Source organism: Oncorhynchus mykiss, chromosome 2, assembly GCF_013265735.2.
Source record: "Oncorhynchus mykiss isolate Arlee chromosome 2, USDA_OmykA_1.1, whole genome shotgun sequence".
NCBI lineage: Eukaryota > Metazoa > Chordata > Actinopteri > Salmoniformes > Salmonidae > Oncorhynchus > Oncorhynchus mykiss.
The window spans coordinates 69,993,439-70,007,454 of NC_048566.1; the positions used below are offsets into that span (position 1 = coordinate 69,993,439).

Here is a 14,016-nt window from a genome sequence, read left to right on the forward strand (position 1 = left end):
TAGGAAGAGTCTTGGTGGTTCCAAACTTTTCCATTTAAGAATGGAGGCCACTTTGTTCTTGGGGTCCTTCAATACTGCAGATTTTTTTGGGGTACCGTCATGGCTTGGTTTTTGCTCTGACATGCACTGTCAACTGTGGGACCTTATATGGACAGGTGTATGCTTATCCAAACGATGTCCAATCAATTTAATTTACCACAGGTGGACTCCAATCAAGTTGTAGAAACATCTTAAGGATGGCCAATGGAAACAGGATGCACCTGAACTCAATTTCGTGTCTCATAGCAGAGGGTCTGAATACTTATGTAAATAAGGAATTTTTATTTTTAATACATTTAATAAATTTTTTCACTTTGTCATTATGGGGTATTGTGTGTAGATTGATGAGGAACGTTTTATTTAATCAATTTAGAATCAGACTGTTACGTAACAAAATGTGGATAAAGTCAATGGGTCCGAATACTTTCCGACTGCACTGTATACTAAATAATATATGTGTGAAATGTGTTTTCATTTAGAATGGACTATTATGATTCACCTGTCTCGAAATAGGGGCAGGGGGGAAAAATACATGTAATCTATGCACTTAAATAGCAAATGGAGGACACTTTTCCCTTGGTTCATTTTCATGCCAGCCAGGTAGCTATAAAACGAAGCAATGTTGTAAAGCGAAGCAATGTGCTTAAAATTAGGAGAGTTGAGAAATAATTATAGTAGGATCCCGAGTGGCGCAGTGGTCTAAGGCACTGCATCTCAGTGCTTGAGGCGTCCCTACAGACATCCTGGTTTGATTCCAGGCTGTATCACAACCGGCTGTGATTGGGAGTCCCATAGCGTGGTGCGCAATTGGCCCAGCATCGTCTGGGGTTGGCCGGTGTAGGCTGTCATTGTAAATAAGAATTTGTTCTTAACTGACTTGCCTAGTTAAATAAAGATTAAATAAATAAAAAATGCAAGTGGAGGTTGCTGAGGGGTGGATGGCTCATAATAATGGCTGGAACTGAGCAAATGGAATGGCATCAAACACATTGAAACTATGTGTTTGATACCATTCCACGAGCCTGTCCTCCCCAATTAAGGTGACACCAACCTCCTGTGGTAGGCCTAGCCTATATAAAGCTGATGGCCTCTATTAAAAAGAGGATCCCATCACTCTGTTTTCTTATGCTATTGTATAGCCTATAGAAATGTGCAACATGAGCTCATTGGCTCTCATGAAGTGTTTGATTACATTTGTGTTGATGTCAGAGTGATTAGAGGGACAATAGAGTGCTGAGTACCAGACAGTTAGCAAGTTTGGGAGGCTACTAATGACCATCAGCAGCATCAGAGCTTGGAGAAGCCTAATTACCGTGACTAAATGGTCACGTGGATTTTGACTCGTGACCGCCAGTGTGGTGGTAATACGGTCAGTCACCACCAGTGTGGCAGTAATATGGTCATGTATCAGCCCTAGGCACATGCAGTATTATATATTTATTCAACAGACCTGTAATAGACCCTCTTTCTGTATGCCTCTTGTATAGTTGTACCAAAATTCATCAAGATTTTCCAGATTGTTCAAACTGAAAAAAACTATTCTTTATGTCCCCCCTGTTTATTTTAATAAACATAGGGAAATTATACATGATCACATCCTCTCACAAAAGGAAACATTTTTTGATCACAATTTTATTAACTTGTTTACATTTGATGCAAGGCAAGATATTTATTTGCCAGTCAATATACTTTTATAGAAAAAATCTAAAGAATATCACTTATTTTGCTGCACAGTTTGAGTCATAAGGAAAATATACTTTGCTGCATTGTTTGTATTAGCACTGCATCTCTTCATTAAAGTATTTCATCTCATGTCTCATGACTTGAGGCACTTATACACTGAAGAAGCTTTTTAAGTTGTCCATTGTTAATAACTCCAATACAATATAACCAGAGGAGGCTGGTGGGAGGAGCTATAGGGGGACGGGTTCATTGGGATGGCTGTAATAACTGGAACGGTATCACACATATGGAAACCACGTTTGACTTGGTTCCATTTATGCCATTCCAATGAGCCTGTCCTCCGACAACTCCTTACACCAGCCTCCTCTGAATAACTGATAACTCTACAAAGTAAATAATATAGAATGAATGCAGGTTCTCATCCTACCCTGATTCCACCCTATACATTCCACACAGTACAAGCAGTTTGGTTGTCTGTTTCAGTGAGATGTTTTCTGCTCCAAAAAGGCAAAGTCCACCACAGTTTTAAGTTTTCAATAATAATGATAAGAATAAGTACTTCACCACCCATACAGCTGAAATAATCTTCAGTTATATCACCAGTGGCACAAGTCTCAGGCAGTGCACAATGAATTTACCTACAGTAGATTGTTTCAACAATAGCAAGTGAATTACAACACAATTATATAACATGTACACTTCCAGTGGAATATATTTACATAAAGCATAGAATGATAGTATGGAACGATGGCACTGTAATAAATGTTTTTCCAGACGACTTCTTCCTGGCCGGCATGGCAACCAGCTCCTCATCAGACTGTGGTCCTAGAGTGTGGAACTGCACCACCATCATCTCCCGAGGAACAACCAAATCCCTTCCACCCCCATGATTTACTTCATTACTCCTTCCACACGCTGACATTCTCCACAGACCATCAACAACCAGCTTCATTACAAATATAGAAGATCAAAAGTGGATTTCCCCTGAAAATTCAACATGTTACTTTCATACTTTGTCATATCCATGCAATGATTGTTGTGTCCTATCCATTCATCATCCTAGCTGTGCTTACATGATTCAGAAGGCAACGCCACCAGGCCTAAATGTACTGTAAGGCAGTAAAATACTTTCCACCCCTCTTCATCACGTCTACAAATCCATGAGTAGTTGTCACTTATTTACACACAGGTTGGTAATATTTGAGTTTAGTTCACTGACTTTATGTCAAGCTGTAGATGTCATCCCATTGTTAGTGAGCGCATGTGACAGTCCGCAACCTTTTTGCATCGGTGTATTGCACCCTCTTTTACAGTGTATATTTTGATGTGTGTGTGTGTGGCATGATAATGGCTCTGTAATAGTGTGTTGACATTAGCATGAAGGTATCAGTATTCCGTTGTGGTGGCGTTAGAAGGAGGTGCTGGTCATGCTGCCAGGGGAGAAGAGACGTGGCACTCCTTCCTGCAGAGATGTCTCAACGTGTCTGTGGGCCAACTTCCCGTCCTCACCTGGATGGAACACACACACACACACATTATTCCCTCATACACTCTTTCCCACCCACAGAAACCCCACTCTCTGTGCCCCTGTATCCCTTGATCTCACTCAGTCCCCTATCAAACGTATACTTCTTATCCTTCTACTAACCAAGCACCAACAAAGCTTGTTTGGCAGCATCCCTCACGTCCTCCTTGTCCGATCGACAGAGATAGACCAGCTGGTCGATGCTCTCTTTGGCCTGCAGAACATTAAAAAAAACAGACTGACTCCAGACACTAGGGTACGCACAGTAAAAAGAAACAGATTGTAGATGGAGATTGTTGAAGAGGTGTGACTAAGTGGTAAGACTGACCTTCAGACATGCAAGTGCTTTACAGCCACACACTCTCGTCTCCATGCTTTCATTCTCCAGAAGCTCCAGACAGCTTACCAGGGCCTGGGGTAAAATACACTATAATTTTCACAAACACACACACACTATATATACACAAAAGTATGTGGAGAACCCTTCAAATTAGTGGATTCTGCGATTTCAGCCACACCCGTTGCTGGCAGGGTTATAAATTCAAGCACACAGCCATGCAATCTCCATAGACAAACATTGGCAGTAGAATGGCCTTACTGAAAAGCTCAATGTCTTTCAACGTGGCACCGTCATAGGACTCCATCTGTCCAACAAGCTAGACCTGCCCCGGTCAACTGCAAGTGCTGTTATCGTGAAGTGGAAACGTCTAGGATCAACAACGGCTCACCCACAAAGTGGGAGGCCACACAAGCTCACAGAACGAGGCTGCCGAGTGTTGAAGTGCGTAGAGTGTAAAAATAATCTGTCCTCGGTTGCAACACTCACTACAGAGTTCCAAACTGCCTCTGGAAGCAACATCAGCACAAGAACGGTTAGTCAGGAGCTTCATGAAGTGGGCTCCCATGGTCGAGCAGCAGCACACAAGCCTAATATCACCATGCGCAATGCCAAGCGTTGGCTGGAGTGGTGTAAAGCTCACTACAATTGGACTGGAGCAGTGGAAATGCATTCTCTGGAGTGATGAATCACGCTTCACCATCTGCCAGTCCGACGGACAAATCTGGGTTTGGCTGATGTCAGGAGAACACTGCCTGCCCCAATGCATAGTGCCAACTGTAAAGTTTGGTGGAGGAGGAATAATGGTCTGGGGCTGTTTTTCGTGGTTCAGGCCCCTTAGTTCCAGTGAAGGGAAATCTTAACGCTACAGCATACAAATGACATTCTAGACGATTCATGGCTTTCAACTTTGGGGCAACAGTTTGGGGAAGGCCTTTTCCTGTTTCAGCATGCCCCCATGCACAAAGCAAGGTCCATACAGAAATGGTTTGTTGGGATTGGTGTGGAATAGCTTTTCTGGCCTGCACAGAGCCCTGAACGCAACCCATTCGAACACCATTGGGATGAATTGGAACGCCGACTGCGAGCCAGGCCTAATCGCCCAACCTCACTAATGGCCGTGGCTGAATGGAAGCAAGTCCCCGCAGAAATGTTCCAACATCTAGTGGAAAGTCATTTCAGAAAAGTGGACGCTGTTATAGCAGCACAGGGGGGACCAACTCCATATTAATGCCCATAATTGTGGAATGAGATGTTCGACAAGATACTTTTGATCATGTAGTGTGAATCCACATGGGTGATCCTGTTATCTTCATAGAGTACACTTAAGAGGTGTATTTCAAAAGTTCTACAGTGAGTATGGCCTTAAATTAGGGTTTTAAAAATATTCTTGCCCAGGGATCCCCTCCCAGGCAGACTGTCGATTCAGGGACCCCAATCATACGTTAGCAATTCTTGTCTTATTAGCTGAATGATAATGGAAAGGAGAAGTAATCAACATTTTAAAATTAATAGATTGTTTTTCATTATTTTGACCTCCCTACATAACAATTGGAAGAGGAAGTGTTCACTCTAACATAGCTAGAAATGTAACTCCAAACACATTTTCGCTAAGAGCAGCTGATTAAACAAAAAGGTTAGCCAAGTATTGGCAAAACTTAAAGTCCAAGTCAAGAAAGCTTAACAGCAGCCAGTGGCTCTTGGTAGCCTATTCACAGGCGCTTTTTCAAAGCCCATGTCAGATACTCCAGTGAGTGTAATTTGCTTAATTATTGACAACACAATATTAGGAGATGATAAATAAAGTTGACATCATTAGAATATAAATATATATAGAATATATAGCAGATATACTCTTCTCTATTTTAGGTATGTCATTTGAAATTTGTGAAGTCTGTTAGTGCAGCAATATTCATAAAAACATCATTTCCATTAGTTAAAAAAAAAAATAATTCTGCGGTCCCCCTGCAGTGCCCCCTGTTGAATACCCCTGCCTTAAATGAATGTGTCTCTTGGTCTCACCCTCTCTCGATGGCGTGGTTGGTTGGCTAGGCTCCGGAGCAGGGAGCTGGCAGAGGCAGACACCTTCCCCCGGGGGTCCCTGAGCAGCAGGCTGACAGCATGCATCCCCTCCCTCTTCAGGCTGCTCTCTGGAGGCCTCTTCAGGGCCTTCACCAGCACCTCCTGGTCTCCTGACTGCAAGCTCTGAACCAGCCAGACTGAGAGGGGGTATACAGAGAAGAAGAGAAAGAGACAGGACAGGGTGTGTGTTGGGGGAGGAAAAGGAAACCGAGAGAGAGAATAAGGATGGGGTTTGGAAAAGAAAATAGGAAAAGACAATAGGATGAGATTATGTTATAGTGGGTGTGGTGAAAGAACAACAATGAGAGGAATCATCCATTTAAATGCTGTACATTCATCATGACTGATCATAGAGCCATGTGGCTGTCTGTAACCTGGTAAGACACATTAACAAATTCATGAACACCAACTCCAAGCAATTACGGAGGTCCAGTCACTACCATAGTCAGTCTCCCAGACACTCACCCTCCTCTGCCAGTTCAGTGATGTGTGTGTCCAGCTCGCTCACTCCCTCTGCCTCCAGGTAGCTCCAGAACTGGAAGAGAGTCAGCATCTCTCTGGCTGCCTGGCCCCCACGCTTGGGCAGCCTCCTCTCCAGAATCCTCTCCACCAGACGCAAGAACACTAGACACAGCACAGAGAGACATGGGTCCGACGTGACAGGATATCACTTTAACAGCTCTTCTCTAATATGCTAAGAGCATTGCATTGCTTATCACAAACTCTTCCTGAGGGAGAGTGTTTTAAACTATGTATCACTATGTTAAAATACAGTTTATTAGGTACACCAATCTCGTACTGGGTCGGACCCAGCTTTGCCTCTAGAACAGCCTGAATTCTTAAGGGCATGGAAACATTGCCCAATTGGTATCAAGGGAGCTAACATGTGCCAGAAAAACATTCCCCACACCATTACACCACCAGCCTGTACCGTTGATACCAGGCAGGATGGGACCATGAACTGATGTTGCTTACGCCAAAATTCTGACTATGCAATGATGACCATGCCACGCTCAAAATCGCTTAGCCACTCGTTTTGCCCATCATAATGTTCAATGCCTGTCTGCTGCTTTATATAGCAAGTTACAGCCATGTGACTCACTACCTGTAGGAGAGAACCATTTTAGTGAACGGGTGGTGTACCTAATGAACAGGCCACTAAGTAAATAAATAAATAAATAAATACATGAATGAATGAAGGAATAAATAAATATATATACACACAGTTGAAGACGGAAGTTGACATACACTTAGGTTGGAGTCAGTAAAACTTGATTTCAACCACTCCACAAATGTATTGTTTACAAACTATAGTTTTGGCAAGTCAGTTAAGACATCTACTTTGTAATTTTTCCAACAATTTTTTACAGACAGATTATTTCACTGTATCTCAATTCCAGTGGGTCAGAAGTTTACATACACTAAGTTGACTGTGCCTTTAAACAGCTTGGAAAATTCCAGAAAATGATGTCATGGCTTTAGAAGCTTCTAATAGGCTAATTGACATCAGTTGAGTTAATTGGAGGTGTACCTGGGGATGTATTTCAGGGCCTACCTTCAAACTCAGTGCCTCTTTGCTTGACATCATGGGAAAATAAAAAGAAATCAGCCAAGACCTCAAAAAAAAAAAAAAATGGTAGACCACAAGTCTGGTTCATCCTTGGGAGAAATTTCCAAACGCCTGAAGGTACCACGTTCATCTGTACAAAGTATAAACACCATGGGACCATGCAGCCATCATACCGCTCAGGAAGGAGATGCATTCTGCACTCCTTTGGTGCGAAAAGTGCAAATCAATCCCAGAACAACAGCAAAGTACCTTGTGAAGATGCTGGAGGAAACAGGTACAAAAGTATCTATATCCACAGTAAAAAGGAGCCCTATATCGACATAACCTGAAAGACCGCCCAGCAAGGAAGAAGCCACTGCTACCAACACGCCATAAAAAAAGCCAGACTACGGTTTTCAACTGCACATGGGGACAAAGATTGTTTTGTTGAAACAAAAATATAACTATTTGGCCATAATGACCATCATTATGTTTGGAGGAAAAAGGGGGAGGCTTGCAAGCCGAAGAACACCATCCCAACCGTGAAGCACGGGGGTGGCAGCATCATGTTGTGGGGTGCTTTGCTGCAGGAGGGCCTGGTGCACTTCACAAAATAGATGGAATCAAGAGGGAAAAAAATATGTGGATATATTGAAGCAACATCTCAAGACATCAGTCAGGAAGTTGAAGCTTGGTCGCAAATGGGTCTTCCAAATGGACAATGACCCCAAGCATACTTCCAAAGTTGTGGCAAAATGGCTTAAGGACAACAAAGTCAAGGTATTGGAGTGTCCATCACAAAGCCCTGACCTCAATCCCATAGAAAACTTGTTGGCAGAGCTTAAGTGTGTGAGAGCAAGGAGGCCTACAAACCTGACCCAGTTACACCCGCTCTGTCAGGAGGAATGGGCCAAAATTCACCCAACTTATTGAGGGAAGCTTGTGGAAGGCTACCCAAAACATTTGATCCAAGTTAAACAATCTAAAGGCAATGCTAGCAAATACTAATTGAGTGTATGTAAACTTCTGACCCACTGGGAATGTGAAGAAAGAAATGAAAGCTGAAATAAATCATTCTCTCTACTATTATTCTGACATTTCACATTCTTAAAATAAAGTGGTGATCCTAACTGACCTAAGACAGTGAATTTTTACTAGGATTAAATGTCAGGAATTGTGAAAAACAGAGTTGAAATGTACTTGGCTAAGGTGTATGTAAACTTCCGACTTCAACTGCATATTTTTAAATATGTTTTATTGTCATATACACCAGATAGGTGCAGAGAAATGTGTTGTTATACGCAATATTATCCATGATCGAGACAACAACAGTATCACACCTGTGTCTGCCAGGCTGGCTCCTCTCTCGGGCAGTCTGTTGGTGTAAGCAGCGGCCAGTGTTGTGAGAAAAGCCTCTGTGGAGGTGCTGTACACACTGCCATTGTCTGTACACTGTTGCCATAGCAATGTTGCCCCTTGGCACTGTTCTAACTGGGGAACAACTACTCCAAGAGAGAGACAGAAGGAAAAGAAAACAAGTTAGAGATGATAGTAATTGAATCTACAATTAGAGTAGTTAACCTTATTCATTATATCCTTAGCTGTGTCAGTGAGTAAACTAGTATGCTGTTTTATTGTCCTCTCAGTTATAATGAACTCACCCTCATCTGCCTGAGTGGCTCCTCCAGGGGTCTCCTTGGCAACGTGTCTGATAAGCTCGAGGACGCGGGCCTCCCTGAGTAGGCGGTCCAGAGCATACATCTCCCCACACCGCAGAGGCCCAAAGGTCCCCAGCCTCTGCACAGCACAAACCATTGGGCGTCACATAGCCAAAATTGATACAACAAATCAGAACATTTGGTAAGACCACAGGTGACACTTTAAAAAAAATATATCATTATTACATTAGAACTGGGAGCTGTTGCTCTGCTTATCAATCTGGACTCTGATCTCTCTTTTGACGAACATATCAAGACTGTTTCAAGGACAGCTTTTTTCCATCTACTTATCATTGCAAAAATCAGAAACTTTCTGTCCAAAAATGCAGAAAAATGAATCCAAGCTTTTGTTACTTCTAGGTTAGACTACTGCAATGTTCAACTTTCCGGCAACCCGGATAAAGCGCTAAATAAAATACTGCTGCTAGAATCCTAACTAGAACCAAAAAATGTGTTCATATTACTCCAGTGCTAGCCTCACTACACTGGTTTCCTGTCAAGGCAAGGGCTGATTTCAAGGTTTTACTGCTAACCTACAAAGCATTACATGGGCTTGCTCCTACCCATCTTTCTGATTTGGTCCTGCCGTACATACCTACACATACGCTACAGTCACAAGACGCAGGCCTCCTAATTGTCCCTAGAATTTCTAAGCAAACAGCTGGAGGCAGGGCTATCTCCTATAGAGCTCCATTTTTATGGAATGGTCTGCCTACCCATGTGAGAGACGCAAACTCTGTCTCAACCTTTAAGTCTTTACTGAAGACTCATCTCTTCAGTGGGTCATATGATTGAGTGTAGTCTGGCCCAGGAGTGTGAAGGTGAACGGAAAGGCTCTGGAGCAACGAACCGCCCTTGCTGTCTCTGCCTGGCCGGTTCCCCTCTTTCCACTAGGATTCTCTGCCTATGACCCTATTACAGGGGCTGAGTCACTGGCTTACTGGTGCTTTTTCATGCCGTCCCTAGGAGGGGTGTGTCACTTGAGTGGGTTGAGTCACTGACGTGATCTTCCTGTCTGGGTTGGCGCCCCCCTTTGGATTGTGCCGTGGCGGAGATCTTTGTGGGCTATACTCTTTGTCCCCTTGTCTCAGGATGGTAAGTTGGTGGTTGGAGATATCCCTCTAGTGGTATGGGGGCTGTGCTTTGGCAAAGTGGGTGGGTTTATATCCTTCCTGTTTGGCTCTGTCCGGGGGTATCATTGGATGGAGCCACAGTGTCTCCTGACCCCTCCTGTCTCAGCCTCCAGTATTTATGCTGCAGTAGTTTATGTGTCGGGGGGCTACGGTCAGTTCGTTATATCTGGAGTATTCCTCCTGTCTTATCCGGTGTCCTGTGTGAATTTAAGTATGCTCTCTCTAATTCTCTCTCTCGGAGGACCTGATCCCTAGGACCATGCCTCAGGACTACCTGGCATGATGACTCCTTACTGTCCCCAGTCCACCTGGCCGTGCTACTTCTCCAGGTTCAACTGTTCTGCCTGCGGCTATGGAATCCTGACCTGTTCACCGGACGTGCTACCTGTCCCAGACCTGTTGTTTTCAACTCTCTAGAGACAGCAGTAGCGATAGAGATACTCTTAATGATCGGCTATGAAAAGCCAACTGACATTTACTCCTGAGGTGCTGACTTGGTGCACCCTTGACAACTACTGTGATTATTATTATTTGACCATGCTGGTCATTTATGAACATTTGAACATCTTGGCCATGTTCTGTTATAATCTCCACCCGGCACAGCCAGAAGAGGACTGGCCACCCCTCATAGCCTGGTTCCTCTCTAGGTTTTGGCCTTTCTAGGGAGTTTTTCTTTGCCACCGTGCTTCTACACCTGCATTGCTTGCTGTTTGGGGTTTTAGGCTGGGTTTCTGTACAGCACTTTGAGATATCAGCTGATGTACAAAAGGGCTATATAAATACATTTGATCAATCATTTTGGCAGCACAACACAAACGCAAGATCAGATCACCTATGTATGAGATTTTAATTCTTCAACTAATTTGGTTTAGAGCCTCATACATAAGAGGACCCCACTGGGTGCAAACTGGTTAAATCAACGTTGTTTCAGTGTAACTTGTCAACGTATTGCGATGTGGAATCTACATGAAAAATACATTGGATTTCAAAAAAGTCTACATAAATTGTTTTGAGGTTGAAATTTCAACCACAGGATTATGTCATTATAGTAACGGTTGAATTTGTACCTTCAAAAACAGATTTTCAACATTATATCCTTTATCAGAAAAAAAATATATAGGCTGGGCAGCACCTCCTACTGGAGAATTGATCTATCAACAGCTACCATTTGGTCTCCCATCCAAGGTTTAATTAAGCCCTGCCTGGTTATTTGTCACTGACTATTACCAATATGCTATCGTGATCATGATTGTTGAGAGATCTCCACTTAAATAGATTTTATCTAAGTAATTCCAAAGGGCATCAAAGTCATTCCAAAAGGGTATGTTTAACAGAGCAAATGAAATGTGACCATACTTTATCTATCAATCATGCCAATTAGGTCTACATAGCATTTGCAATGTCATCAGCAGCAATTGTTTTAATTCAAACCCAGAATTTAACTAAAAATAGACAAATTAGGCTTGGGTTTCAAACGCTGGGTAATTTAATTCCAGTTTGTCTAAAAATTAAAACGGAATAAATAGGATTCACATCTCAACCAAAAATGTAAGTTGAAGAATGACTACATCAATCCAAAATATATTTAAAGCTTGATTTGATTTAGTCTTATTCCATAACTTTGTTCAGATGGTTTAGATGGGGATGTGAATCAAACATATGAATTATATTTTTGTAGACAAACTGGAATTAAAGCCAGACTAAGTCAGTGGCACAGATGTACAGTGCTTTTCAGAAAATATTCAGACCCCTTGACTTTTACACTTTGATAAAATGGATTAAAATAGATTTTTTCTCTCAATCTACACACAATACCCAATAAATGTCAAAGCAAAACAAGTTAAAACACTTTTGCGAATTTATAACAAATAAAAAAATGAAAAATTAACTTTACATAAGTATTCAGACCTTTTACTCAGTACTTTGTTGAAGCACCTTTGGCAACGACTATAGCCTCGAGTCTTCTTGGGTATGACGCTACAAGCTTGGCACACCTGTATTTGGGGAGTTTCTCCCATTCTTCTCTGCAGATCCTCCCAAGCTCTGTCAGGTTGGATGGGGAGCATCACTACCCAGCTATTTTCAATTCTCTCCAGAGATGTTTGATCGTGTTCAAGTCCGGGCTCTGGCTGGGCCATTCAAGGACATTCAGAGACTTGTCCAGAAGCCACTCCTGCGATGTCTTGGCTGTGTGCTTAGGGTCGTTGTTCTGTTGGAAGGTGAACCTTAGCCCCAGTCAGAGGTGCTGAGCACTCTGGAGCAGGTTTTCGTCAAGGACTCTGTACTTTGCGCCATTCATCTTTTCCTCAATCCTGACTAGTCTCCCAGTCCCCACCACTGAAAAACATTCACACAGCATGATCATGCCACCGCCACCATGCTTCACCGTAGGAATGGTGCCGGGTTTCCTCCAGACGTGATGCTTGGCTTTCAGGCCAAAGAGTTCAATCTTGGTTTCATCAGACCAGAGAATCTTGTTTCTCATGGTCTGAGAGTGCCTTTTGGCAAACTCCAATCGGGCTGTCATGTGCCTTTGACTGAAGAGTGGCTTCCGTCTGGCCACTCTACCACAAAGGCATGATTGGTGGAGTGCTGCGGAGATGGTTGTACTTCGGGAAGGTTCTCCCATCCGCAGAGAAACTCTGGAGCTCTGTCAGAGTAACCATCGGGTTCTTGGTCACCTCCCTGTCCAAGGCCCTTCTCCCAAGATTGCTTAGTTTGGCCTGGTGGCCAGCTCAAGGAAGACTCCTGTTGGTTCCAAACTTCTTCCATTTAAGAATGATGGAGGGCACTGTGTTTTTGGGGACCTACAATGCTGCAGAAATGTTTTGGTACCCTTCCCCAGATCTGTGCCTTGACACAATCCTGTCTCGGAGCTCTACGGAAAATTCCTTCGACCGCATGGCTTGGTTTTTGCTCTGACATGCACTGTCAATGGTGGAACCTTATATAGACAGGTGTGTGTGCCTTTCCAAATCATGTCTAATCAATTGAATTTACCACAAATGGACTCCAATCAAGTTGTAGAAAGATCAAGGATGATCAATGGAAACAGGACGCACTTGAGCTCAATTTCGAGTCTCATAGCAAAGGGTCTGAATAAGATATATTTTTTATTTGTAATACATCTGCAAAATTTCTACAAAACAGTTTTTCGCTTTGTCATTATGGGGTATTGTGTGTAGATTGAGGAGTAAAAAATGTATATATTTCAACAATTTTAGAATAAGGCTGTAACGTAACTAAATCTGGAATAAGCGTAGGGGTCTGAATCATTTTTGAATGCACCATCTTCTGCTTGGATAGTTCCATCTCCTTCAAATGTTGATATTTGGTTGCATTGACAACCAAACACAATTAAATATCACTTTTGAAATACAATAACTAATCTATTAACTTTGACAAGTTAACAAATTACATGTTGGATTCATGTCTCCAACTCAACCAAAAATAAAAATGTAAGAATGGGATTAAGCAAGTGGCTCAGATGGAACTATCCAAGCAGCAGCTACGTTCATCTCCTTTAAATGTTGATATGTGGTTGTGTTGTCACATTTATTTCAATATAACTTATAATATAATACAATAAATAGCCTAAAGTTAAGGCCATCTTACAAACTAATATAACTTTCAGCCTTAAAATCAAATCAAATCTTATTGGCCACATACACGTCATTGCGGGTGTAGCAAAATGCTTGTATGAATAACATCCATGGCCACATTGAGGTTACTGTAACTATACATTTCTTCATGTAATTGTGCAGTGTCTTCAGAAAGCATTCATACCCCTTGACTTGTGTTACAGCCCGAATTCAAAATCGATTAAATATATGTTTTTTTTCCACACCCATATAATACACACCAACACAATACCCTATAATGACCAAGCGAAAACATGTTTTTAGAAATGTTTGCAAAATCATACATGTTAGAATCATCTTTGGCAGCGA

At 42.4% G+C, this 14,016-nt stretch overlaps 1 protein-coding gene across 5 annotated transcripts in view; it reads right to left on the reverse strand.

Annotated features, from left to right (window-relative positions):
- Positions 1-1,651: 1,651 nt before the first annotated feature.
- Positions 1,652-14,016, reverse strand: part of LOC110494967 (rho family-interacting cell polarization regulator 1) — an 80,536-nt gene continuing 68,171 nt past the window's right edge. For all 5 annotated transcript variants that reach the window (XM_021570339.2, XM_021570331.2, XM_021570345.2 and 2 more), the window contains exons 17-23: positions 8,877-9,012; positions 8,556-8,717; positions 6,132-6,290; positions 5,607-5,803; positions 3,576-3,659; positions 3,371-3,461; positions 1,652-3,231 (exon numbers count right to left, since the gene is read on the reverse strand). In XM_021570339.2, coding sequence (XP_021426014.2) covers positions 3,131-3,231; positions 3,371-3,461; positions 3,576-3,659; positions 5,607-5,803; positions 6,132-6,290; positions 8,556-8,717; positions 8,877-9,012 — 930 coding nt within the window. In that variant the 3' untranslated portion in view covers positions 1,652-3,130. The remainder of the gene's footprint in view (positions 3,232-3,370; positions 3,462-3,575; positions 3,660-5,606; positions 5,804-6,131; positions 6,291-8,555; positions 8,718-8,876; positions 9,013-14,016) is intronic.